The sequence below is a fragment of the Borostomias antarcticus genome, assembly GCF_949987555.1.
Source record: "Borostomias antarcticus genome assembly, chromosome: 21".
NCBI lineage: Eukaryota > Metazoa > Chordata > Actinopteri > Stomiiformes > Stomiidae > Borostomias > Borostomias antarcticus.
The window spans coordinates 7,961,745-7,988,858 of NC_140254.1; the positions used below are offsets into that span (position 1 = coordinate 7,961,745).

At 48.1% G+C, this 27,114-nt stretch overlaps 1 protein-coding gene and 4 long non-coding RNA genes across 7 annotated transcripts; 1 reads left to right on the forward strand and 4 right to left on the reverse strand.

Moving 5' to 3' along the window:
• Window positions 1-710: 710 nt before the first annotated feature.
• On the reverse strand, window positions 711-1,952 carry LOC311323512. 2 transcript variants are annotated; one of them, XR_014630960.1, is made up of 4 exons: window positions 1,903-1,952; window positions 1,534-1,763; window positions 1,369-1,434; window positions 711-1,189 (listed from the first exon to the last, which is right to left on the reverse strand). It is a non-coding gene; the product is annotated as an uncharacterized lncRNA (long non-coding RNA). The 2 variants fall into 2 exon arrangements; XR_014630961.1 differs by having other exon boundaries at window positions 1,710-1,763; window positions 1,903-1,944.
• Window positions 1,953-2,166: 214 nt separating this feature from the next.
• Window positions 2,167-3,282, reverse strand: LOC311323513. The gene is made up of 3 exons (XR_014630962.1): window positions 3,161-3,282; window positions 2,483-2,553; window positions 2,167-2,224 (listed from the first exon to the last, which is right to left on the reverse strand). It is a non-coding gene; the product is annotated as an uncharacterized lncRNA (long non-coding RNA).
• An 806-nt stretch (window positions 3,283-4,088) lies between these two features.
• On the reverse strand, window positions 4,089-7,462 carry LOC311323511. The gene is made up of 9 exons (XR_014630959.1): window positions 7,387-7,462; window positions 7,045-7,115; window positions 6,774-6,833; window positions 6,083-6,153; window positions 5,741-5,811; window positions 5,470-5,529; window positions 4,782-4,856; window positions 4,440-4,510; window positions 4,089-4,242 (listed from the first exon to the last, which is right to left on the reverse strand). It is a non-coding gene; the product is annotated as an uncharacterized lncRNA (long non-coding RNA).
• Window positions 7,463-11,822: 4,360 nt separating this feature from the next.
• Window positions 11,823-14,312, forward strand: LOC311323448. Of its 2 annotated transcripts, none has more exons than XR_014630955.1 (8): window positions 11,823-11,844; window positions 12,277-12,347; window positions 12,619-12,689; window positions 12,887-12,963; window positions 13,163-13,210; window positions 13,349-13,576; window positions 13,676-13,741; window positions 13,914-14,312. It is a non-coding gene; the product is annotated as an uncharacterized lncRNA (long non-coding RNA). The 2 variants fall into 2 exon arrangements; XR_014630956.1 differs by having other exon boundaries at window positions 13,349-13,400.
• Window positions 14,313-14,874: 562 nt separating this feature from the next.
• ctps1a (CTP synthase 1a) lies at window positions 14,875-24,925 on the reverse strand. Its single transcript, XM_084454774.1, has 19 exons — window positions 24,823-24,925; window positions 24,191-24,379; window positions 23,920-24,090; window positions 23,550-23,650; window positions 22,786-22,902; window positions 21,804-21,887; window positions 20,952-21,032; window positions 20,710-20,861; window positions 20,366-20,498; window positions 19,725-19,813; window positions 19,057-19,151; window positions 18,884-18,946; window positions 18,022-18,065; window positions 17,755-17,851; window positions 17,601-17,656; window positions 17,366-17,462; window positions 17,101-17,242; window positions 15,914-15,998; window positions 14,875-15,813 (listed from the first exon to the last, which is right to left on the reverse strand). Exons 2-19 carry the CDS (start codon window positions 24,354-24,356, stop codon window positions 15,808-15,810), a joined length of 1,779 nt encoding a protein of 592 aa, XP_084310900.1. The 5' UTR covers window positions 24,357-24,379; window positions 24,823-24,925; the 3' UTR covers window positions 14,875-15,807.
• Between the last annotated feature and the right edge of the window lie 2,189 nt (window positions 24,926-27,114).

Below are 27,114 nucleotides of genomic sequence, written 5' to 3' on the forward strand. Positions count from 1 at the left end.
AACTACCGGTTAAAGAAAAATAAAGCAAGCGGATGTTGGAGGCGGGCTCTAGAGGCTCGAGCCGGATGATGGGGCGGGCTTAAGGCAGTGAAGTAAATAAGATACCTAATACATCCATGATAGATACCAGGCTCTCCTCCCCGAGGTACGGAAGAGCATTAGGGCCAACTGCGTTTTTTTTTAAGCTTATGAGTATTCTGACTTTTTTCTCAGAAATTCTGACTTTAATCTCAGAAGCTTAAAACAATAATAAACTCAGTTGTTGGCCCTAATGCTCTTCCTTACAGAAGAGACTGGTGACGCGAGGCTAGCACCCAGTAGAACTTCCTGCACCACTGTACACGGCCCCCACCCTTAAAGGGTCAATCAGGTAACCAGTAAATGCTGATGTATCGGCTTAAGATCACATCTACAAAGACCACTGGCTCTGGTACAGCAAGTCTTAACATTTGATGCAACTACACCAGCATTGATTTAAAAAAAAAGAAAAGTAGTAATTGTCCATTTGTTTAGGGGGAACTTAGCATTGAGAAAAGCATTTATATTCTGATTCTAGAACCGAACACTCAACAGCTGATGTCATTCATTTTTATTTGAACAAATTCTTATTTACAAAGGATCGTTTCGTTACAGTATTTCTGAAGTGTGCGTGTGACCATTTAAATGACAAACGACACATGTGCAGTCTAGTACACAAGCCGTTGGGCCAGTAGCTACAACAGCAGACAAGCACTTGCAACAGACGAGCAGCAGAAAAGCACTTAAGACCAACCATCCAATTAAATCCCTGTACTCGGGGCAGCTGTGATTCAGGAGGTAGGGCGGGTTGTCCAATGATCGCAGGGTCAGTGGTTCGAATCCTGGCTCCCCTGTCCACATATCGTGTCCTTGTGCAAGACACTGAACCCCAAATTGCTCCCAATGAAAAGGGTAGCACCATGCATAGCAGCTGCTGGCACTGTTGTGAGAATGAGGCCATTGTAAAGCGCTATACAAGTGCAGTACATTTACCATGCACATGATTTGAAAGGAAGCCATGTTGATTAAATGTTTTGACAAGCTTGGCAGTAGTGCAAATCACAGGACATTGGCTTAGGAGCCACGCTCCAAGATCACACGAGTAGGGCGACCCGTCAACAGGGGATCCCACCGTCCCGTTTGGCCTGCTGCAGTACCCCCTCAGCAGGACCTGATGGAGGAGAGAGGACATGTGAGATCTGTCACGTCTGCAGGACACAAACACCAGGGACAACTCTGGTCTCAGTCCCATATCCGCAAGAGTCATCCAACAGTCTCCATTATAAAAAGGTATCACCACAGAAGAGATAGAACAAAGAACAAGACTCAACTAGCGGGGTGTTGCCATACCTGTAGAGGGCCTGCATCCAGGTATAGCACCACAAGGCAGCACCTCCAATGTCCATGCCTACAACCCTAAAAGACCAGAGAATTCAGTTTTAAAATGTGCCGACAATACCAACCACAACTGTGGTGCGAAGCTCCAAGCATGAACAAGGCAATAGGCAGATTTACCCAGAGTGCATGTTATGTCGGACAGTAGAGTGACTGCAGAAGGCACGGAGGGCCACAACAGTCAAAGACTGCCCCGTTCTCTGGCATGCACTTGGAGAACCAGGAGCTACAGACAGAAGCACCGGTCCTTAGGATAGCATGCTGCCATGAGATCCAAGTGTTCTAATTAGGCTCACCAGCTATTCCAGTCATATTTATGGCATTTTCACCCTCAGTAGACGCTGGAACCTCTGATGGAAGACAAATAGATTTAGTTAGACTCATCGCCACATTATGGATTTTAGTAAAAAATGTGAATCACTAGATTTGGTTCAGAAAATATGACTACAAAAGATCTCAAAATGGAGGTCAACCTCAGACATTACTTACCAGAGCCATATCTACAGATAATGATTCTGAACCTGTTCAGACCTGGACCTGTGAGGTTAAAGTAACAATTAATCAGTTAGGTTGTCATGCCTTGTCTGTTCATCCAATGCACACTTAATCTAAAACATGGCTCAGCAATATGAGTACTAAAGATTTCTCATAACAGAGACAGGCTCTCAGTGAGGGCAAGTGTGTCATCACAGCCAGTCCAGGGTGAACATCTACAGCACTCGCTGCTACACTTGAAATACCTTGGTCAGGTCTCCTAGGTCTCCAGTGTTTTCATACCATGCTGCCCTCGGGTCTGGAGGATTCCTCTGGCCTGCAGAGAAAGCAGCACAGGTGGGGTAATGACACACATGCTACATTCTGAACAGGTAAGTGACGTGCATTTCAGGTGTCCTTCCCCTAAATGTTGCTTAGACAGTTATAGTAGAACTGAACAGCGACCGTCGGTTAAAGTGTTCCTGTTGACCGTTCTCTGCTACCAAGGAACATAAACGGCTTCGATAGGTGCCATTTCATTTAAAACGTTAAGCTTTATACACCAAGAACTAAGGTTAATACCAGGACTGGTTACCTGAACGCTGTAGCGTCAATGCATCAGTATGTCAATGGCTTCTGGGTCCCTCTTGCACTCGTAGAAACATCCTGGAAGACAGTGGCGTTTGATTGGGTGCCCAACGAGATAACCAAACTAGATGGACAACTGGCTAAAATCATGCAAATTCTAAGCCCGTGCAGTAATCGGTGCTGTTGCATAACGTTGTTGAAAAGTGGAGAACTAAACAGCGACCATCGGCAAAAGATGTTACCGACTCCTTTCTGGACCGACTCAAGCAAAATAGTAGACAAACGGCTTCGATAAGAGTCCTGTCAGGGGCTCTGTCAAGTCAAAACGTGTCCAGGGTAAGAAGTCTGATTATCTATTAGCATTTTGGGACTTTATAGTGTGAGTAAACATAATATCAACGTTTCTAATTAATTTAAATAAATAAAAATACATATAGAATTGAAAAACCCTGTCCACGAACATTAGCTACCAGTCTTGTCCGTGAACATTAGCCAGCTAGCTAGCTAGCTCCAGCTCTCACGCAAACGGAGGGGGAGTGGATAGGGCGAGGGCTTGGTTTGAGATTGGGCCAAAGACTGCCCCGATTCTCTGGCATGCACTTGGAGAAGCAGGAGCTCCAGACAGAAGCGCTAGTGCAGGACAGCATGCTGCCACAGGGTCAAGCGTTGGTCTAACGGGACTCACCAGCTACTGCAGTCACAGCACATGGCAGCATTTCCCCCTTCAGTCAGTCGACACCGGCACCACTGATGGTGGAATACAAAACCAAAACATTAAATAAGATTCTGCTCTGCACCTCTAGGCATTTATGGGTAAGAATATGGTTCACTGGATCTGGCTCAGATGAGTACAAACAATTTCTCATAACAGAGACGAGCTCTCAGTGAGGGCAAGTGTGTCGTCACAGCCAGTAACAAGGTTAATATGGGACTTTTCCCTTACCTGTCTATTATCCATCTAATAAATCCGTTTAATTTCTATATACACAGACTCATTGGCTGGTGGGCGTAGCCCGCTGACAGTTACGCAGAACTATCCCAGTGTGAGCCCGCCATCAGTGGGAAGTTGAACTTAAATAAGTAAAACCATTTGTAGAGCACCCCTCCCAGCACAAATGCAGAGTGCTTCACATAAGAACAAAGTCCACTACAGATATCACAAAATAAAAGTGCACATACTAATTAAATACCGTTGCAACAACCCCTGTACAAGAATTAAACAGCAGCACAATAATACAAAAAAAAGAGAAGACAGACATGACAGACCGGCCGGCTTAGTAGTGATCAAACGCCTGCCTGAGCAGATGCTCTTTCAGGTGCCCCTTGAACATGTTCACAGAAGCTGCGGATCTCAAGTCCAGGGGGAGCGAGTTCCAGAGCCTTGGGGCAACCGGCCCAAAGGCCCGGTCACCTTTGGTTTTTAAAATGGGTCCAGGGTACAGCCAAGAGACCTTGGCCAGAGGACCTCAGATCGGGTGGTTATAAAAGCACTGTCCACTAAAATGATTTATTCTATTGTAATACATGTAGGGGAAGATGCAAATGTATTGGTTGGTAATGTAATTTGTAAACTAGTAATGTTTTTTAGCGATCACTACATATGAGATGTGCCAATTGTCAACATTCAAGTTTAGTCAAGGTGGCGAGCATGGCCGTTTAGGTTGTAGCCAATACTTGCATCCTTTCAAGTTCCAACGGGACTCACCAGCTACTCCAGTCACAGCACATGGCAGCATTTCCCCCTTCAGTCAGTCGACACCGGCACCACTGATGGTGGAATACAAAACCAAAACATTAAACTTCTGTTCTGCACCTTATTATACATTTAAAAGGTAAAAATGTGGATACAGCTCAGAGTACAAACAATGTCTCAACACAGAGACAAGCTCTCAGTGAGGGCAAGTGTGTCATCACAGCCAGTCCAGGGAGAACATCTACAGCACTCGCTGCTACACTTGAAATACCTTGGTCAGGTCTCCTAGGTCTCCAGTGTTTTCATACCATGCTGCCCTCAGGTCTGGAGGATTCCTCTGGCCTGCAGAGAAAGCAGCACAGGTGGGGTAATGACACACATGCTACATTCTGAACAGGTAAGTGACAAGTGCGTTTCAGGTGTCCTTCCCCTAAATGTTGCTTAGACAGTTACAGTAGAACTGAACAGCGACCGTCGGTGAAAGTGTTCCTGTTGGCATCCTGTTGACCGTTCACTGCTACCAAGGAACATGAACGGCTTCGATAGGTGCCATTTCATTTAAAACGTTAAGCTTTATACACCAAGGACTAAGGTTAATACCAGGACTGGTTACCTGAACGCTGTAGGTCAATGCATCAGTATGCATTGCCAATGGCTTCTGGGTCCCTCTCGCACTCGTAGAAACATCCTGGAAGACAGTGGCGTTTGATTGGGTGCCCAACGAGATAACCAAACTATGGACAACTGGCTAAAATCATGCAAATTCTAAGCGCGTGCAGTAATCGGTGCTGTTGCATAACGTTGTTGAAAAGTTAAGTTAAGAGAACTAAACAGCGACCGTCGGCAAAATATGTTACCGACTCCTTTCTGGACCGACTCAAGCAAAACAGTAGACAAACGGCTTCGATAAGAGTCCTGTCAGGGGCTCTGTCAAGTCAAAACGTGTCCAGGGTAAGAAGTCTGATTATCTATTAGCATTTTGGGACTTTATAGTGTGAGTAAACATATCAACGTTTCTAATTAATTTAAATAAAAATACATATAGAATTGAAAAACCCTGTCCACGAACATTAGCTACCAGTCTTGTCCGTGAACATTAGCCAGCTAGCTAGCTAGCTCAAGCTCTCACGCAAACAGAGGGGGAGTGGATAGGGCGAGGGCTTAGTGGTTGGTTTGAGATTGGGCGAAAGACTGCCCCATATTCTCTGGCATGCACTTGGATTAGCAGGAGCTCCAGACAGAAGCGCTAGTGCAGGACAGCATGCTGCCACAGGGTCAAGCGTTGGTCTAACGGGACTCACCAGCTACTCCAGTCACAGCACGTCAGCATTTCCCCCTTCAGTCAGTCGACACCGGCACCACTGATGGTGGAATACAAAACCAAAACATTAAATAAGATTCTGCTCTGCACCTCATTAGGCATTTATGGGTAAGAATATGGTTCACTGGATCTGGCTCAGATGAGTACAAACAATTTCTCATAATAGAGACAAGCTCTCAGTGAGGGCAAGTGTGTCATCACAGCCAGTCCAGGGTGAACATCTATAGCACTCCCTGCTACACTTGAAATACCTTGGTCAGGTCTCCCAGGTCTCCAGTGTTTTCATACCATGCTGCCCTCGGGTCTGGAGGATTCCTCTGGCCTGCAGAGAAAGCAGCACAGGTGGGGTAATGACACACATGCTACATTCTGAACAGGTAAGTGACAAGTGCGTTTCAGGTGTCCTTCCCCTAAATGTTGCTTAGACAGTTATAGTAGAACTGAACAGCGACCGTCGGTGAAAGTGTTCCTGTTGGCATCCTGTTGACCGTTCTCTGCTACAAAGGAACATGAATGGCTTCGATAGGTGCCATTTCATTTAAAACGTTAAGCTTTATACACAAAGGACTAAGGTTAATACCAGGACTGGTTACCTGAACGCTGTAGCGTCAATGCATCAGTATGCCAATGGCTTCTGGGTCCCTCTCGCACTCGTAGAAACATCCTGGAAGACAGTGGCGTTTGATTGGGTGCCCAACGAGATAACCAAACTATGGACAACTGGCTAAAATCATGCAAATTCTAAGCGCGTGCAGTAATCGGTGCTGTTGCATAACGTTGTTGAAAAGTTGAGAAGTTAAGAGAACTAAACAGCGACCGTCGGCAAAATATGTTACCGACTCCTTTCTGGACCGACTCAAGCAAAACAGTAGACAAACGGCTTCGATAAGAGTCCTGTCAGGGGCTCTGTCAAGTCAAAACGTGTCCAGGGTAAGAAGTCTGATTATCTATTAGCATTTTGGGACTTTATAGTGTGAGTAAACATATCAACGTTTCTAATTAATTTAAATAAATAAAAATACATATAGAATTGAAAAACCCTGTCCACGAACATTAGCTACCAGTCTTGTCCGTGAACATTAGCCAGCTAGCTAGCTAGCTCAAGCTCTCACGCAAACAGAGGGGGAGTGGATAGGGCGAGGGCTTAGTGGTTGGTTTGAGATTGGGCGAAAGACTGCCCCATATTCTCTGGCATGCACTTGGATTAGCAGGAGCTCCAGACAGAAGCGCTAGTGCAGGACAGCATGCTGCCACAGGGTCAAGCGTTGGTCTAACGGGACTCACCAGCTACTCCAGTCACAGCACGTCAGCATTTCCCCCTTCAGTCAGTCGACACCGGCACCACTGATGGTGGAATACAAAACCAAAACATTAAATAAGATTCTGCTCTCCACCTCATTAGGCATTTATGGGTAAGAATATGGTTCACTGGATCTGGCTCAGATGAGTACAAACAATTTCTCATAATAGAGACAAGCTCTCAGTGAGGGCAAGTGTGTCATCACAGCCAGTCCAGGGTGAACATCTACAGCACTCGCTGCTACACTTGAAATACCTTGGTCAGGTCTCCCAGGTCTCCAGTGTTTTCATACCATGCTGCCCTCGGGTCTGGAGGATTCCTCTGGCCTGCAGAGAAAGCAGCACAGGTGGGGTAATGACACACATGCTACATTCTGAACAGGTAAGTGACAAGTGCGTTTCAGGTGTCCTTCCCCTAAATGTTGCTTAGACAGTTATAGTAGAACTGAACAGCGACCGTCGGTGAAAGTGTTCCTGTTGGCATCCTGTTGACCGTTCACTGCTACAAAGGAACATGAATGGCTTCGATAGGTGCCATTTCATTTAAAACGTTAAGCTTTATACACAAAGGACTAAGGTTAATACCAGGACTGGTTACCTGAACGCTGTAGCGTCAATGCATCAGTATGCCAATGGCTTCTGGGTCCCTCTCGCACTCGTAGAAACATCCTGGAAGACAGTGGCGTTTGATTGGGTGCCCAACGAGATAACCAAACTATGGACAACTGGCTAAAATCATGAAAATTCAAAATGCGTGCAGTAATCGGTGCCGTTGCATAATGTTGTTGAACAGCCAATTTAACTAAACAGCGACCGTCGACAAAATATGTTACCGACTCTTTCTGGACCGACTCAAGCAAAAAAGTAGACAATCGGCTTCGATAAGGGTCCAGTTAGGGTCTCCTCTAGCCCTTCTCATGATCTGTGAGTGCGCTGATGACGCTGTAGCATCTGCTACCACAGTCCTTTCTACCAACATAGGAAATTGATTTATAGTCGCTTAGTTGGCGGCGCTTGGCGCTCATATCTCAGTGTCAAATAAACATTTCAAAGCCACTCACCAAAGCAGAAACGCCTATTCTAACAAACGATGGGTTTTGAAAGCTCGGCGCTACCGTTAAGTGATATTTTTAGCCGGTTTTTGTGGCATCGTCATTATTTTTCGAGGCAGTTGAGGATTTCCGACCAGATGGGGCGCTGTCCGCTATGCGGAGTTGTATGGCAGTTGAAGAAGACTAAAATCTCGAAAAATAATTACGATGCCACAAAAATCGTCTAAAAAGGATCACTTAGCGGTAGCGCCGAGATTTCAAAACCCATCGTTTGTTAGAATAGGCGTTTATGCTTTGGTGAGTGGCTTTGAAGTATTTATTTGACACTTAAATATGAGCGCCAAGCGCCGCCAACTTCGTGACTATTTAAGTCAATTTCCTATGGTGGTAGAAAGGACTGTGGTAGCAGATGCTACGTCATCAGCGCACTCAGATCCTGAGAAGAGCTCCACTGTCCTGCCCGTCCGTGGGGTTCTTAACCACGGTTTAAAAAGTAGGCTAGTAACTAGCTTCCTTGTGAACTCCACAAATACTTTACAAAACACGGGCTACGCTTGTACTAGAACGCCAACTGTTAGCTAAAACACATACGTTAATACATGGCGATATATGTGCTGCTCTTGCTGATGATCCACTCACCTCGACTTGATTTCCCCTCGTCACTTCAAAAAAGTAGAGAATGGAAAAAGAAGTCCGTTGTCTTATATAGCGCACGTGGTCGACATGCATGATGGGATATGAAGTTTACGTGGCTGTTATGCATATTGCATTGTACGAAAGAGAGACCAACCTACTGCATAGAATCACATAGAATAAACTATTGCCGAGATTCAATGCTAGCATATTTGGCTTGAGTGTTTTCCACATTTCTTTATCCATACTGTGAGAGGTACTATTTGATAAAGTATTATTTCAACTGTTTAAAACTAACCTACCTTATTTGGGTTCTAGTTCCGCTCATACTGCGCATGTGCTTGACCTTAAGCCACCTTTGAGTGTAATATATCGAGGCATCGACAGCATCGCGTGATTAGAACTGAATGTCAGCAGTTTGTACTTTTCCAGAACACATAGTACGCATGAAAAGTTGTTATTATACATTTGTGTTCCAGTAGCAGATAAGTTGACTGCTACCGCCCTCCACCGAGCAGTGTGGAGGAGGAGAAAAGGTGCGCAGCTCCAGAGGCCTAGCACTATAAGAGTGCCTAACCACCTTGGGCAGGAAAACCGGGTTAGGCCTCAGAACGGCCTTACTGCCTTCCCCAGCGATGGTGAGGCAGCCCGGCTACGTCGACAGCGCACACAGATCACTCACTCGCTTACCCGAGGATAATGCGAGGAGCAATGCCGTTTTGATAGACATCCATCTGAGATCAACCTGCTCCAATGGCTCGAACGGCACCTTGCATAGCGCGTCCAAAACCAGGAGGCCCAGTGGAACCACCGTGTGGGCCAATGACAAACGCATCACCGTCAGAGCCGTGGCCACCCTCCGTGGCCGGCAGATAGTGAGTGCCTGGGACAGAGCCTCGCACCTCGGAGTCCAAGTTGAGACCCAGATAAATGACAGACTGAGACGGGCGCGGCGCGCTCTTTTCCCAGTTGATGGCGAATCCCAAGCCTGTGAGATGAGTCACAAGCTGGGAGGTGTGCGCCCTGGCCTGCGTGGCTGACGTGGCGAGGATCAGAAGGTCGTCCAGGTAGGACCTTGGTGAGCGGTGGAAGGAGCGTGGGAAGCCTGGGCAGATCGCTGGTTCACGGGAGGGGGACCGGGAGCAGCCCTCGGAGGGGCGGACCTCGCCTTCCTCTTCCTCCTTTTCACGGGGGCACGGGCGACAGCAGACTGGGTCCTCCTGACCCCGAGATGCCTGGCCACCAGCTTGGACTGCTCTTCGACCTTGCCGAGGCGTTCCAGGGTTTCCCCGGCGGCAGAGCCGAACAGCCCGGACCGGTAGATGGGAGCGTTCAGCAGAGCCGTGCGAGCTGTGTCGTTCACAGAGGAGACGCCCAGCCACAGCAGGCGATGGTGCACCACAGCGTTACCCATGACGCGGCCAGTGCAGATCGCGGCAGCCTGGCAGAGCTGCATGGCCGCTCCAGCCGCAGCTTGGAGGTCGGGAACCCATTCGGGGGATGGCGAGGTGCCGCTGCTCAACTCCGATGCCAAGGTAGTGACCAGGATGGAGATGGAGGAAACAGCGGCCGTGGCCTGGGCAGCGAGGACGTACATGCGGTCGGAGAGGGTAGCCGCTTGTCAGTCTCGCGACCCGGGAAGCTGGGGCTTCTTCGTATTGCTCCACGCAGCCGCGCCAGGAGCAAAGTGGACGGCAAAGGAGGGCTCGAGCGCCGGGATGCCACCGGAGAAGTTGTGCTCGTAGCCGAACACACGCATAGCGTCAGTCCAGGCGCGAACTTAGCCTGCTCGAGAGGCGCCACCCAGGTACTCTCGACAAACCTGTCGATATGTGCCTTGACAGGGAGGGGCCACTTGATTCTCCGCGTCAAGAGCTCAAAGCATGAAATGCCCCAGAGATTGGTGCATTTCGCCTCAGGCTCCGACGGGAGGGGGATGCCTATGGAGACCGCTGCGCGCTCCAGTATACCGGGGAACACCCTCTGGAATACGAGCGGCCTGGCCTCACCGGCATCCCGGGGCTCATCGTCTGGGGGGCCGCCCTCGCCGCTGGCGGGGGGCTCGGAACCAGACACAGATGAGCCCATGCGTGGGGAGGCGCCTTGGGAGGCGGGCAACTCCCCACTGTCCTCCGAGTCCCTTCCATCCCCAGAGTCGTCATCCGCAGACTCGGACTCGTAAGAGGGGAGAGGACAGGGGACGGTGCTCTGTGCGCGCCAGAAGTCGAGGCGGGCATGCCTGAATTCAGAGGGAAGCAGCGCGCACTGGGAGCACGGCGGGTTGGGAGAGACTCCCTCTTCAGCGTGGCTCTTCCCCAGGCACGCCACACACCGGTCGTGGCGGTCATCCGGGTCCAAGGAACCACAGCCGCAGTCTTCGACCCGCGGAGCATCTTCCAGGAGAGGAGGGGCGGGGACGTCCATCGGGGATCCAGCGGCGCCGGAGTCCCTCAGAGGTAGGTCACCCAGGCCGTTCTTCTCGCTCTTATATATTCTCTTCATACTTCAGAAGGTCTTCAGGTACTTGATAGCTCGTCTGAAAACGGGAGAGGAGATTGCTGCGGTGTAGCCACCTTTATAGTAAGGTGGGGGGTCTGTGATTGGTTAAGACGATAAGGAGAATATTTTTATCTTCAGATTGGTTGTTGGCATGCCAACATGGGTTACCAATAGGAGCGCTAGAGCCCACCTATGAGGGCGTAGCTCCACGATGTAGAACATTACAACTTTTCGTCTTCCGGTCCAGACTGGATGATTATGCGATGCGTCATCGCGCTTCCGCTCTAGACCGGCGATACAACACCGAGCGAGAAAGACCCCAGACTAACTGGGTATAAGTTGGGGACAAAATGTCAGTTTGTATGATAGAAAGCTTACAAAATCGAACACTTGGGCCTATTTGACCATAAACAGGCTTGCGGAGTGACAGATTGCATGGCTGATGCTATGCACGTTTAATAAAATGAGATTACAAAGTGAAATTAATAACAGATTTTCATGTGTCAAGTTTCCAAAGACACAGGATGGAAACATTGAATATTGCTTCTCTGATGAAATACACATTAAACAACAGGGCCAGGCTAAAACCATTTTAAAAGGACGCTCCAAAGAAAGAAGATAAGTCGGACAGAGAGAAGAGAATATAAGTATTTTATTGACAGCGTATTCCTGTCTGAAATTGTACAGTATTCCTTATACGTTCATGAAATGTGGGCTATGTAGTCCTCTTTCGTGCAATATGCGTAACAGCCTAGTAAACGTCATATCCCATCATGCATGTCGACAACGTGACGCTAGACATCTCCGCGTGTGCTATATAAGCCAACGGACATCTTTTTCCGGTCTCTTTCGTGGTGCAGAGAAGTCGAGAGGTAAGGGGATCATCAGCAGGCGCAGCGCATATCGCCGCGTATTTACGTTTGTTTGTGTTTCAGCTAGCAATAGCATGCGTATCCTTTACAAGTATTGGTATAGAGCCGTAGCACGTGTTTGTGGAGTTGGCTAGTTAGGAGTTACTCGTTTTTACCATGGTCCCGAACCCCACGTGGGGAGGGCAGGACAGTGCGGCCTTTATCGAGGTCTAGTTTTCTGCATGAGCCGGTGAAACAATGAGTCGGTAACATGTTTTGCCGACTGTCGTTCTTAGTTATCTTTTCAATAATGATAATATGCGAAAGATTAATTTTACAGAAACGTGAATGCTGCCGATTACGCACACGCTTTGAAATTGCATCATTTTAGCCAGTTGTCCATCTAGTTTGGTTATCTCGTTGGGCACCCAATCAAACGCCACTGTCTTCCAGGATGTTTCTACGAGTGCGAGAGGGACCCAGAAGCCATTGGCATACTGATGCATTGACGCTACAGCGTTAAGGTAACTAGTCCTGGTATTAACCTTAGTCCTTTGTGTATAAAGCTTAGCGTTTTAAATGAAATGGCACCTATCGAAGCCGTCCATGTTCCTTGGTAGCAGTGAACGGTCAACAGGATGCCAACAGGAACACTTTCACCGACGGTCGCTGTTCAGTTCTACTGTAACTGTCTAAGCAACATTTAGGGGAAGGACACCTGAAACGCACTTGTCACTTACTTGTTCAGAATGTAGCATGTGTGTCATTACCCCACCTGTGCTGCTTTCTCTGCAGGCCAGAGGAATCCTCCAGACCCGAGGGCAGCATGGTATGAAAACACTGGAGACCTGGGAGACCTGACCAAGGTATTTCAAGTGTAGCAGTGAGTGCTGTAGATGTTCACCCTGGACTGGCTGTGATGACACACTTGCCCTCACTGAGAGCCTGTCTCTGTTATGAGAAATCTTTAGTACTCATATTGCTGAGCCATGTTTTAGATTAAGTGTGCATTGGATGAACAGACAAGGCATGACGACCTAATTAATTGTTACTTTAACCTCAGGTCCAGGTCTGAACAGGTTCAGAATCATTATCTGAAGATGGTATGAAAACACTGGAGACCTGGGAGACCTGACCAAGGTATTTCAAGTGTAGCAGCGAGTGCTGTAGATGTTCACCCTGGACTGGCTGTGATGACACACTTGCCCTCACTGAGAGCCTGTCTCTGTTATGAGAAATCTTTAGTACTCATATTGCTGAGCCATGTTTTAGATTAAGTGTGCATTGGATGAACAGACAAGGCATGACAACCTAATTAATTGTTACTTTAACCTCACAGGTCCAGGTCTGAACAGGTTCAGAATCATTATCTGTAGATATGGCTCCGGTAAGTAAAGTCTGAGGTTGACCTCCATTTTGAGATCTTTTGTAGTCATATTTTCTGAACCAAATCTAGTGATTCACATTTAACTAAACTACATAGTGTGGCGATGAGTCTTAACTAAATCTATTTGTCTTCCATCAGAGGTTCCAGTGTCTACTGAGGGTGAAAATGCCATAAATGACTGGAATAGCTGGTGAGCCTAATTAGAACACTTGGATCTCATGGCAGCATGCTATCCTAAGGACCGGTGCTTCTGTCTGTAGCTCCTGGTTCTCCAAGTGCATGCCAGAGAACGGGGCAGTCTTTGACTGTTGTGGCCCTCCGTGCCTTCTGCAGTCACTCTACTGTCCGACATAACATGCACTCTGGGTAAATCTGCCACTTGCCGTGTTCATGCTTGGAGCTTCGCACCACAGTTGTGGTTGGTATTGTTGGCACATTTTAAAACTGAATTCTCTGGTCTTTTAGGGTTGTAGGCATGGACATTGGAGGTGCTGCCTTGTGGTGCTATACCTGGATGCAGGCCCTCTACAGGTATGGCAACACCCCGCTAGTTGAGTTTTGTTCTATCTGTTCTGTGATGACACCTTTTTATAATGGAGACTGTTGGATGACTCTTGCGGATATGGGACTGAGACCAGAGTTGTCCCTGGTGTTTATGTCCTGCAGACGTGACAGATCTCACATGTCCTCTCTCCTCCATCAGGTCCTGCTGAGGGGGTACTGCAGCAGGCCAAATGGGACGGTGGGATCCCCTGTCGACGGGTCGCCCTACGCGTGTGATCTTGTAGCGTGGTGCCTAAGCCAATGTCCTGTGATTTGCACTACTGCCAAGCTTGTCAAATGTTTATATAAAAGTGAATGGTTTCAGTTGTCAATGTTGATTCCTTTCAGATCCTATGCGCTGTATTGTTTTATTTGTTTCTGAAACGGTTTACCAGCTGCAGGACCAGTCATTGTTAGATCATGTCATGTTTGTGATTGCATACCAGACGGTGTGTTGGACATGTTTGATTGGCATTTCCTTTTTTAGCCCCTTCCCTCTAGATGCCTTTTCGCAGGATGTCATTGTAAATTTGACTGGTTAAATAAAGTCACTAAATCAATGCCCTCTAAACAAAATGGTCTCTTATATCTTTAAGAAACTCAAGCTCTGATTGGGTTAAAGCCACAGTAAAACCAAAAGCTTATCATTGGCAACACTCAATTTCTACAATCGGATTGAATACCCTGACGCGGACGTGGAAAAAAAAAAAAAAGATAATCTGATGCCCTGAGACTTCTCCAGCGCTGGAATGCTGTGGGAATGGTGTGAAGTTTAAGTGGAGAATAGTTTGGCTGTACGCTATAGGCCTACTATAGGGCATGCTTGTTCAATGCTCTGGTGCGTTGCATTAAATAGAATTGCTGTAGCAGAGTAAAAATGCTGTTCCATCAATGTTTGGGCAAAGTGTACTTGGTTTTGTGGTCTTAATCTTTTTATATGTATAACTTATTTCACCTGGCCCAACAAAATTTAAGACGATCAACTGTAGCCATTAGGCTGGGTGTTGGATTACAATCTTGTAGAAAGGAGAAAATAGTTCTGTACACCAGGTAGCCCTCCTATTTATTTTATTGCGAGTGACATTTTGAGCCCCAAGGCTCACATAACTCTTGATCTGGCCAAGTAGGCAGCAGCCAATAAAACAATGCAAAACATACCATGATTAAGACAATACATCAATGATGGCAGATCCATCTTAAAACATTTACACAACAGTTGAGCAAGAGTTTAAGATTCCCCAAGGGGCAGTAAAGCAACAAGGCGTAGTGAATTAGGAAACATCTATGCCTCCGGAGCACAACAGGAAATGGCAGATTTGTCTAGCTCTGTGAGGGCCCTGGAACAGGAAATGGCAGACTTGTCTAGCTCTGTGAGGGCCCTGGAACAGGAAATGGCAGACTTGTCTAGCTCTGTAAGGGCCCTGGGTGCTGGCTAGGATCAAACCTGATTCTGCAATGCCACAGTTGACATGTTCTGAAAATAATGAAAACCCAGATGTTGAAAAGCCTAATGAATCACTAATTCATAACATCTTCCTCTAACTGCCTGTGATTCTAAAGTACACCAATGGCTCAATAGTTGAGCAGACTTCAGTGTACTTGTTTTTGAGGTCCCTAGTTTATTAATGGTTGGCTGGGAGGATGTGATAGTACAGTGCAGTAACTGACATGTTGCAGGAACAACGTTCATTACTTACAAACAAGAAGGATTAAGGTCAACACAATATTTACATACAATCAGGAAATTAATGGCTAATGAAAAACCATAAAACTTAATGTGACATGTAAAACTCAGAATACTGCTGTTTGCATTCATGCACCATTCTAAAGCCTCTATAACGATCTCTCTTCCCCGGGGGTTGAGACAGGTTCTCACACGTGCGTATATTTTACAGCAGAACTAGCTGATGTGCCAGTTGACAGTCGATATTTTCCTGTGAAGTCATGAGCATAGAAAAATAATTCTTGAGTTCGGGGAAGCCAGGGACACGCTCCATTCTCCAAACATCGAGGGAATACTCCAGTAAAAAAAGGATGTCTTGTTCCATCAGTTCTTATTCCTGCAATAAAAGAAACCGTTTACTGTCTTTTGGGACTTGGGCATATGTGAACAACACAAAGTTCAGAAGCGATGAAGTGACTATCTGAAGCCTCCCTTACCTTGTACAGCGAGAGGGAGGACAGAACCGCCTCTGAAACCTCACAGTCCGGAGAACTGCTGCCACTCCGGTCACTGTAGGTGTCCCTGTTGAGAGCACATGGAACAGGTTATACCACACACTCCTCATACACTACTGAGACAGTATGAACAGGTTATACCACACACTCCTCATACACTACTGAGACAGTATAAACAGGTTATACCACACAGTCCTCATACACTACTGAGATAGTATGAACAGGTTATACCACACACTGCTCATACACTACTGAGACAGTATGGCATTCCTTACACACACCACCATACATGAAGTCTCAGATCGACATGGTCCATACGCAGCATGGACACAATACCAGGGCCAGTGTTCGCTCCTGTAAGGTGCCGCGATCTGAGTCCGTGGCTCAGAGCTCCTTTTATTACACAGGGATCTCATTGTGGAACAGCCTTCCACTTAGTATTAAACTATCAGAATCTAGAGGAGGGTTTAAAAGTCAGGTTCGCTCATATCTTTGGGGTAAAGTGGCCAGATAGCCCTATAGGTGGCAGGTCATACATGTATTTTAGGACTATTGTTTAATTTATGGTATATGGTATTGTGGAAATGTCTTGTGTTATTGTTGTCTTGCATGTAAATATCAAAGGACCATGTTGGAAATAAGTGTTTACACTTTCACGTCATCCCTTGGATTACTGTTTTTACTCAATCCATAAATAAAATCAATCAATCAAACAATAAATACACACTGCTCAATACTTAAGCTTGATAGTCTTGTTGATAAAATTCAAATATGGCACTCAATATACAGTTCTTGAGTATACTGCCCACAGAACGTGTGTGTTAAAGGAGTGACGAGTCACTGTTCATCCATGTGAATACATGTCTGTGCCCAGCACACACACAGGTGAAATGTGGGCTTGTGATGCTGCAGCAATCCTAGAAGTTCATGAAGTGATTCATACTTGGATTAACATTTGATCCTTTGCTCACTTCATTCACTGTAACAGCATAACCCACATGAAAGCCTGGCGTGCTCAACATTCAGCAGCCTCCACCTCAGCAACGCCCTGGAGGGTCTGGGCTGCTTTCAACGCCCAACGCATGAAGAAGAATCCGACTCGAGGCGCGGCGTGGAAATGTGCGCACGCCAAACTGAAATCCCAGACTGGCGCGTGGCCGGGCGGTTACCGTGGAGACAGGCATCCCTTCTGGAGGTAGCTGTGGAGTTTGCCGGCGGCGGCTAGCAGCAGGCCGAAGTACGGCGGCGAGGGTTTGATGGGCCGGGAGGTGAACTCCGGGTGGTACTGCACCCCCACGAAATATGGATGATCTGAAAAACCCAGCGGAGCACATAAAAACATCAACACACGACCAGGAACGTGGTCTTTATTGACTTACCTGCCTTTCACAGAAAAACCAACATGCAAAACGTGGAGTTGAAGTTCTAGCTCACCCTGCAGCTCGATGATCTCCATCCTCTCTCCCTCCACGTCCTGACCTACGAACAGGAAGCCCTTCTCCTCAAAGTGCCGCTTCAGCTCGGGGTTGACCTGTTCACACACACGGCAAATACAGCTCAACAGAGACAGGACAGCACATATCAAACAATTGATTGGTGTTCATGGTTTAATACTGATTGATGACTGATTTTTCTTAAATACCAAAGGGAATGTGATCGTTTCATATACCTCAAAGCGATGTCTGTGTCTTTCATCAACATATTCAGCATCTCCATATAACCTTCCTGCAATGTGACCCACAAGCAGTAAACACAAGAGGAGATCTTCTGAATGTGAAGACCTGAATCTGAATCCAATGTCACGAGGAACGGGTTTCTCTTACGCAATACACTGTTGGTGGTTCTGAAAATGGTCCGCCTCTTTCCGAGCCTCATGGTCCCGCCCATCTGCCCAGGATTGTGTTCTGGCATGTCAATCACCTGGAGAGACAAGAGAAGGCATCTGTGCTGCATTTTAGGCGGGGAAAAAACACCTTTGATTCTGAAGGAGTCCAACAGGCCGAAACACCAATAAAAGAGCTGAATATGATCAGTTTCTCCAGTGATCAGCACCTCACACGACTACTACGCTATACAGGGAAAAAACCTACCACAGGATGCTTCGATTCTGGGTCAAATTCAGTTGAGTTGGCATCTGGGAAAATACAGAACAAAAACGTTTGTTAATAATTACTATTGAATTCCCTCCGGTGTGTGAATGTGGTACGGGCCGCTAGGGGAGGATGTTCCTGAGCTGCCCTTACCGTGCCCCCCCAGCGTGTTCCTGAACCTTACCGTGCCCCCCCAGCGTGTTCCTGAACCTTACCGTGCCCCCCCAGCGTGTTCCTGAACATTACCGTGCCACCCCAGCGTGTTCCTGAACCTTACCGTGCCCCCCCAGCGTGTTCCTGAACCTTACCGTGCCCCCCCAGCGTGTTCCTGAACCTTACCGTGCCCCCCCAGCGTGTTCCTGAACCTTACCGTGCCCCCCAGCGTGTTCCTGAACCTTACCGTGCCCCCCCAGCGTGTTCCTGAACCTTACCGTGCCCCCCAGCGTGTTCCTGAACCTTACCGTGCCCCCCAGCGTGTTCCTGAACCTTACCGTGCCCCCCCAGCGTGTTCCTGAACCTTACCGTGCCCCCCCAGCATGTTCCTGAACCTTACCGTGCCCCCCCAGCGTGTTCCTGAACCTTACCGTGCCCCCCCAGCGTGTTCCTGAACCTTACCGTGTCCCCCCAGCGTGTTCCTGAACCTTACCTTGCCCCCCCAGCGTGTTCCTGAACCTTACCTTGCCCCCCCAGCGTGTTCCTGAACCTTACCGTGCCCCCCCAGCGTGTTCCTGAACCTTACCGTGCCCCCCCAGCGTGTTCCTGAACCTTACCTGCCCCCCCAGCGTGTTCCTGAACCTTACCGTGTCCCCCCAGCGTGTTCCTGAACCTTACCGTGCCCCCCCAGCGTGTTCCTGAACCTTACCGTGCCATCCCAGTGTGTTCCTGGCGAACTCGCAGACGGCCAGCTGCATTCCCAGACACACACCTGCACAAACACACCAGTCAGCGGTTGAGTCAACACTGCGGGCATGAAAGCGCGAGACGCGGAGCTTAAAACGCTATGGTGTCTTCAAACCCGCGGCGCCCGTCCCGTACCTAGAAAGGGCTTCTTCTGCTTCCTGGCCCAGGCGATGGCGTGGATCTTCCCCTCGGTCCCTCTGACACCAAAGCCTCCGGGGACCAGGACGCCACTGTGGAGGGACAACGACTCTACGTCACAACACTACCCTGGGGCTCCCGCTAGTCCTAAAGGTGCTCATATCTGACCCCGCCCACGGAGCCAGCACTCATCTGACCACGCCCACAGAGCCAGCGCTCAACTGACCCCGCCCACGGAGCCAGCGCTCATATCTGACCCCGCCCACAGAGCCAGCGCTCAACTGACTCCGCCCACAGAGCCAGCGCTCAACTGACCCCGCCCACGGAGCCAGCGCTCATATCCGACCCCCCAGGGAGCAGCGCTCATATCTGACCCCCCAGGGAGCAGCGCTCATATCTGACCCCGCCCACAGAGCAGCGCTCATATCTGACCCCGCCCACGGAGCCAGCGCTCATATCTGACCCCCCAGGGAGCAGCGCTCATATCTGACCCCGCCCACAGAGCCAGCGCTCAACTGACTCCGCCCACAGAGCCAGCGCTCAACTGACCCCGCCCACGGAGCCAGCGCTCATATCCGACCTCCCAGGGAGCCAGCGCTCATATCTGACCCCCCAGGGAGCAGCGCTCATATCTGACCCCCCAGGGAGCAGCGGCCCCAACTCACTCTGCGCTGCACAGCTTCTGCCAGGCCTCGTGGTACTTGACCGGCTCCTCCTGCAGCGTGGCCGACTCCAGGTCTGCTGAGTCAATATACTGAGAGAGAGAGAGAGATACGTCGTATTGCACTGCTATTACCTCGTATTGCACCATTTTATTACTATTGCATTGTTTTATTACGATTTATCCCATTATCTGCGGGGTTGAGTAGCCAGTACACACTCCCCTGTACCTGTACACAGATGTAACAATGAAGGAGTCTGAATCTGAGAGAGAGAGAGAGAGAGAGAGAGAGAGAGAGTCAGAGAGAGAGAGTCAGAGAGAGAGAGAGAGAGGGAGAGAGAGTCAAAGAGAGAGTCAGAGAGAGAGAGCGAGAGAGTCAGAGAGAGTGGGGGGGGGAGAGGGAATGTGAGCACTAGAGTTGAGCTGGGTTGTTATTAGAGAGAGAGGGAATGTGAGCACTAGAGTTGAGCTGGGTTGTTATTAGAGAGAGAGGGAATGTGAGCACTAGAGTTGAGCTGGGTTGTTATTAGAGGCGGTGGCTTGTGAGTGGCATGTGCTGACATGTACAGTTGCTCACAGTATTCAGTAGAAATGAAATGTATGCAAGCACATATGCGAGAGAGAGAGAGAGAGAGAGAGATTCACCTTGACCTCCAGTTTGTGGCTAATGGCTAGAGCAGAGTGCTCCAGTGCTTTAATGACTGAGGCGTAGGAGTCGGTGAACTTGGTGTACTTCCCCACCAGCGCTATAGTGCAGCCCTCCAGCAGTCTGGCTGACCTGGATCAAGAAACACACAAACATGTCAAAACGTCTAGTAAATATTTAACATTAACTAACACGCATAAACTAATGCCACGCAACTGAACAGAAACGCCAACATGTCTGCACTGAGATAAATCGACATTTTGCGTTTCTTTCTTCTTTCCGTAGCGTCAGGCGTTTCCGACTGCCGTGGTGAATATTCCTAACGGAGCGCCGGAACGCCCACCTGTCAGACATCTCCTTCCACTTGGCCAGCATCTTCCTGGGCCGTGTCCCCATGGGCATGTCCAGCCTGCGGCAGAAGTAGTCCACCACACCCTGCTCCTTCAGCAGCAGGGGCACCTGGTAGATGGACGACACATCATGGACGCAGATCACCTGTGGAGGGAGGGGTCACAGGGTCAGTCAGGAACGCACGCTCCGCCTCTTCAGAGGGGCCAGACCAGATGGTTCAAGCGCTCCAAGTACCTGTTCAGGTTCCACATGGCAGAACATGGAGATCTTCTCCTTGACCGAGTTCTCCAGGCGGGTGGAACAGCGGCACATGATCTGTAGTGACGAGGCTGTTAGTGTCGGTCCTCAGAACCCTGACCACTCTTCTCTCTTTTATCCTCGTCTACTGTTCCACTGTTGTCCTATTGTTTAATTAACGGTTCTCATTAAAGGAGAATGCTCGTTTTTGACAACCTGGACCTTATTTACAGCATATTATAAGACGTTTGACTCACTGAGATAACTTTGGTGTAATTTTGAGGCCTGTAGAAGAAATTTAAAATCCAGCGCGAGCCAGTATATCCATGTAATGGCAGCAGACGGGGCACTGAGAATGCAGCTTCTAAAAAATCTAGTTTCTGCCGCGAAACAGTTGTTTTCATCAATCTGTCTTTATGAATCGCTAGTTGTGCTTACATAAAGCGAGGGCTTGTTGTGGTTTTTCACGTCTCTGTAATATGATCTTTAGAAACGTCTTTAGAAACGAAATACCTTCCCCACTTGCTCCAGCACGCATGCGCACAGTGTGCTGGAGCAACGCTTGCACGCTGTGCGCATGCGTGCTGGAGCAAGTGGGGAAGCTATTTCGTTTCTAAAGAAGTGTCCATGTTGTTTGTTTGTGAGTGTGGATGATGATGTATTATTTTTTATTATGTATGTATGTATTATAATTTTTGAGTGATGATTTTGGAGACCCCAGGAAGAGTAGCTGATGACTCTCTCAACAGCTAATGAGGATCTGAATAAACAATCAAAACAATCAACCTGGACTGGCCTGTGGCTGCGGCCTGCTGAGCACAGAGCAGAGAGGCTTGAGAGGAAGCTCACCAGGTCCGGGGACAGGCCCAGGCCTCGCAGCTCTCTGACCGTGTTCTGGGTGGGCTTGGTCTTCTGCTCCCCTGTAGTGCTGGGCTGGACACACACAATTCACATGTTTAGTCCACTTTCTATGCACACCTCCAAGTATAACTCTACTCAAGCTCTGGCGGACTCGGGCTGCATTAAGGGTGTGTTCACACCTACACATTTGATCTGTTTGGAATCGGACTATCGGACCAAAAAAGTTTGCTCCGCTTCGTTTGGAGAGGTGTGAACGCATATCCGAACTCGATCCACTTATCAAACAACCGAACCATGGTCCGCCTAAAAAGCAAGGACTCGGTCCGCATCGAAAGGGACCATGCTTCGGTTCGCTTTTGGTGTGAACGCGCATCGGACTATTCGTAGGACCAAAACAAAGACGTCTCCTGTGTGATAGGTACACGGAGAAGGTCTCGTCGGCATCCATCAGGGCCTGTATTCTGCGTCGGTACCAAGTCCTACGACTCCTTTGCATTGAAAAAAGCAGCTTCATTGTTTACACGCGTCCAGATTCGGTCATGCTCATATTGGGTCGCCGTTGTTATTTGGCCAGAGCACCAAATAATCACAAGTAGCGCCAGTATGGCAAATGCAATGCGCTGTTGCGGCTCCATAGTAACAGTGATTGCTCTAATTACATGTGGTTAATGATAGATTTTCCCTCTTAATTTTTCTAGCTAATAGATGAGCAACCTGTACGACCACTTGACATTTGTTTACATGTGTTGGTTCGATAAACAAGTGACCTTGTGAACACGAACCAGACCAAAAAAAACTGCAACAATATTGCAACTTCACTCATTTGGTCTGGTCCTTGGTTCACTCATTTGGTCTGGTCCTTGGTTCGGACTTTCTGGTGTGATCACTACTAAGTGCACGTGTCTGCACTCGTCAGTGAATATTAAGAAACTAGCGTGCCCCTCCCCCCCCCCCCCCCAACTGTCTTTACCTGTGGGATGAGGCTGACGTGGATGCTGCAGAAGTTCTCCTTCTTGACTTTGAACTGGAACTGTCTGAAGGCCTCGATGAAAGGCATGCTCTCGATGTCACCAACGGTGCCCCCCAACTACACACACACACACACACACACACACACAAGGACAGACACAATCATCACCACAGCCTAAGGACTGTACAGACAGTGTATAACAGGGGTGCCCAATATGTCGATCGCGATCGACCAGTAGTTGACTTGAAGTTGGGGTGCGGAGGCAAACTGCATAGTAGACAGTCATGTCACACGCCTTGTCCAAACGAGCAGCTTCTGCCTCCTGCTATTCTGTAGATTACAAGTGACTGTTTAGTACTGCAGTTAAGCTGGCCACCTGAGCTTGTTCACGTGGGCTGATTTCATCAGGCTTGTATATGGGTGTAGTAACAACACAAGGCTAATTTATTTAAACTTTCAAACAGGCGTTCTACATCCATTAACCAATTCCAACACAGTTTTTATAAAATCTACTTTGTACCACGGTAATCTAGAGGGCAGTATCTTAGCAAAATCAATCAGAAACTCAATACCTGAAATTCCAGATGCAGGTATGCAATCCTGTCTGACCCCATTCGGATCTTGTTGAGCTGGTTATTTTAAAAGTAGCTCACAAGGCAAAAAAGTGTGTGCATCGCTGGTGTGTGACCGTGAGCCTGGGGGAGGAGCCTGGGCGGTCTCTGCACATGCTGGGGGGTAGTGGCGTCAGGACGCGGACGGCTCACCTCGATGACGCACACTTGGGGCTCCACTTCGTCGTCGTCCACGGGCACCCTGGCCTGGCGCATCACCCACTCCTGGATGGCATCCGTGATGTGTGGGACCACTGGACAGACACAACAACAACAACAACAAGGTTCCCTCAGTATGCATGCTAGTGTCCCTCAGGACTGTCCTCTACTTCCCTCAGTATGCATGCTAGTGTCCCTCAGGACTGTCCTCTACTTCCCTCAGTATGCATGCTAGTGTCCCTCAGGGCTGTCCTCTACTTCCCTCAGTATGCATGCTAGTGTCCCTCAGGACTGTCCTCTACTTCCCTCAGTATGCATGCTAGTGTCCCTCAGGACGGACAGACGCGGGCCACGCCCGGCTCACCCTGCACGGTCTTGCCCAGGTAGTCCCCCCTCCTCTCCTTGTTGATGACGGACTGGTAGATCTTGCCGGTGGTCAGGTTGTTGTCTCTGGTCAGCCGGATGTCTAGGAAGCGCTCGTAGTTCCCCAGGTCCAGGTCCACCTCTCCGCCGTCATCCAACACAAACACCTCCCCTGGACACGACACAGGGGGGGGGACGGGCGCTACTGTTACACGACTCTCCGCGAACAAGACGGGCCGTTACAACAAACGAGGCCGTTAAGACAAACTCACCGTGCTCGTAGGGCGAGAAGGTTCCGGCGTCTATGTTGATGTAGGGGTCAATTTTGATGGCGGTCACATGAAGGCCACAGGACTTGAGAATGGTGCCCACGCTGCTCGCTATGATGCCTTTGCCGATGCCTGAGATGACGCCACCAGTGACCAGGATGTATTTCATTGCGGTGGTGGGGGTATAACCTACTGTGAAGGGAAAAAACAGGACTTCAGCTACTCTGGCTGACATGTAGATGCACTGCAGGGACAGGGATATGGACGAAATAGCTCAGACTGAATATAGCAATTCTTGTAGCTAACTAGACTAGCTGGCTAACTTACTAGCTAAGGTTTCGGTTTCACACTGGGGCGACATAAGATGCAGAAGGTTGTTAGCTAGTCTACATTAACTAACGTTATTACACAAGAGGCACGTGGAGAACTGGTCAAGAAATGTATGAATAGTTTCAAACTATTCTATCATGACAAGTATGTTTCATGATCTAAAACTACAGGCACTCCACAGTTGGCTGACCACTAGTGATGTGATAACTTGCTCTAGTCAGTCAAAAGACTCTCCCACATGGACCTCGCTAGTAAGCTAGTGCTATCTAGTTAGCTTACTTCGGGAACAGCACGTTTTAACTCACCAAATAAGAATAGCTTGCTGTAGGTCTCTGTTATAAAATAAAAAAAAACGTCTTTCAATTGTTGGATTTAGTACAAACTGATTATTTTTCTAAGAAATAGTAGCTACTGTCCACGAAGCTCTTTGTTATTTACGCTGCACCGTCCATTCACTCTCAACACGTGCGGACTGCCCAATCACATCCCCTACAGCATGGTGAAGAGTAGAAACAACCTTCAAAATAAAAGTTCATGCCTTATAGCCTACAATAGAATATAGAATAGAACAGAATAGAATAGAACTACAGCCCGGTTTCCCTTCTATCCTTTCTATCGACATGCCCTCTCAATCTCTAAGACTATTTTTAACTCTAATTCTGAGGACACTCCAGCCATTGTTAACTGTTCCCTCAGTAGCCTACAGGTCTTTTCCCCATCGGCTCTTAAAACTGCCCTGGTAAAACCCCTCCTGAAGAAAAATTGCCTAGACTCCTCAGTAGGCCTACTCAGTCATTTTAGACCGATTTCCAACCTCCCATTTTTAGGTAAAATTCTAGAAAAAAAATCAAACAATTAAAGGAGTAGTAAAGGGAAAATGCATGTTTAGCCCTGTTTTAACGTTACTTATGATCATATACAATGGTTTAGATCAAAACGTTGACAAAACTAGCACTTTTGAGAAAGTCTGATAATTGCTCTACCACCGTTTTGGTCATACAATGGATGTGGGTGGGCACCTTGAAAAATCTTTCCAAAACATGTTAAACTCTCGATTTAACCCTAACCCTAACCCAGTTTACAGTAAAAACATTACAACAACTGTTCTTCTTCCGGTCCAGACCGGATGATTATGCGATGCGTCATCGCACTTCCGCTCTAGACCGGCGAAATAACACCGAACGAGAAAGGCCCCAGACTACCCTTCCATAGATATCCATGGGTCCTCCAGCTGCATGTTATAGATGTCACTGTTGGAGCTTTAGAATTTCAATAATGGGTTTTTATCCATAGGGAAAACCTGCTTTATGAACAAAACTGAGATAATATTTATTATGAATAAATAAATTCATATATGTATATTTTAATCCCCCTCTTCTCTCCAAAAACTGAGGAGGACTGTCCTCCCCTGCCTTAATGGACGAGCCTCCACTGATAGGCTACATATACACATTTGTGGAAGATCTAGCCTTTTCATGTGTTCAAAATACTTACAAACATATCATCCTCATTAACTACCGGTACTTTAATTGTGAAATAGGAGGGGTCGTGTTGCCAGAAGACGCGCCAAAAACAATGGCTTGGCACATTGCTGCAGGAGGCTAGGCATGCCCAGACCTCCATGGCCCAGAACCGCGGAGTCTCTCGGTGACGCTGGTCATGCCATGCATGCAGCCAACACGTTTTCTTTCTGTCCATCCATCAATAAACGATCCGAAATCCTGTCACTAACTCTATGCTTAGATTGACACCATTCATTTTTGGCACAGGCTATTCTTACAGCGGCCTAACCATAACTATATATATATATATATATATATATATATAATGTATTTATGACTAAAATGCTTGAAGTCGGTACACAATGCCTGTGTGTAGTACGGCCGCGTAAGAATAGTCACATTTTTAGGTCAGCCCGTTCCAATATGTCCCTAGGGGCGTGCAACATCAGTACTGTCCAGCAGGCGGCGGTCATGCTCCATCCATCGTCCTCGTCATGGCCCTCGTCATGACTTCTAATACAAGGCCTGGAATGAAATACTGCTGATGGCAAAGCTGCTTTGTATTCCCGTGGCGCGAGGGGGAAAAGGTGCCAATGCGTGTAAAACTGAGGAATATATATAGTGCGCATATTAGTTTCGTTTTCAATGCTTTCAGTGTTGTCTTTATTCAATGAATAAACAGGACACAGTCCACCAGACCATTATCCCTGCACCGACACACAGAGAGATGATTGGATGTGAGGCTCGGGGGCCTCTCTCTCCAGCTCCAGTATTCACACAAACACAGCCACATCTGGACACAATCAGCCGGTCAGTCTTGACCAGAGCGCATGCAGCAGGCGGGGTGAGTCCCAGGTCACTGTAGACCACACAAAGGTCAGCCTCTCATGTAGCTAAATCCACAACAAGCCAGCGCTCTCAGGCTGAACGTGCAGCTCACCCTGCGTTGTGTCCTCCATTATGTCCAGACGGCTGCTAATTCACCCGAGCGCTACCCTCACATGATGTCCTCGGACAAATCAGCACTCTGTGTGTTCTTGATCTCTGGGAGCCTGTTTTGTACACCATGTGAGCGCTGGGTGGGTTGCTGTTGTT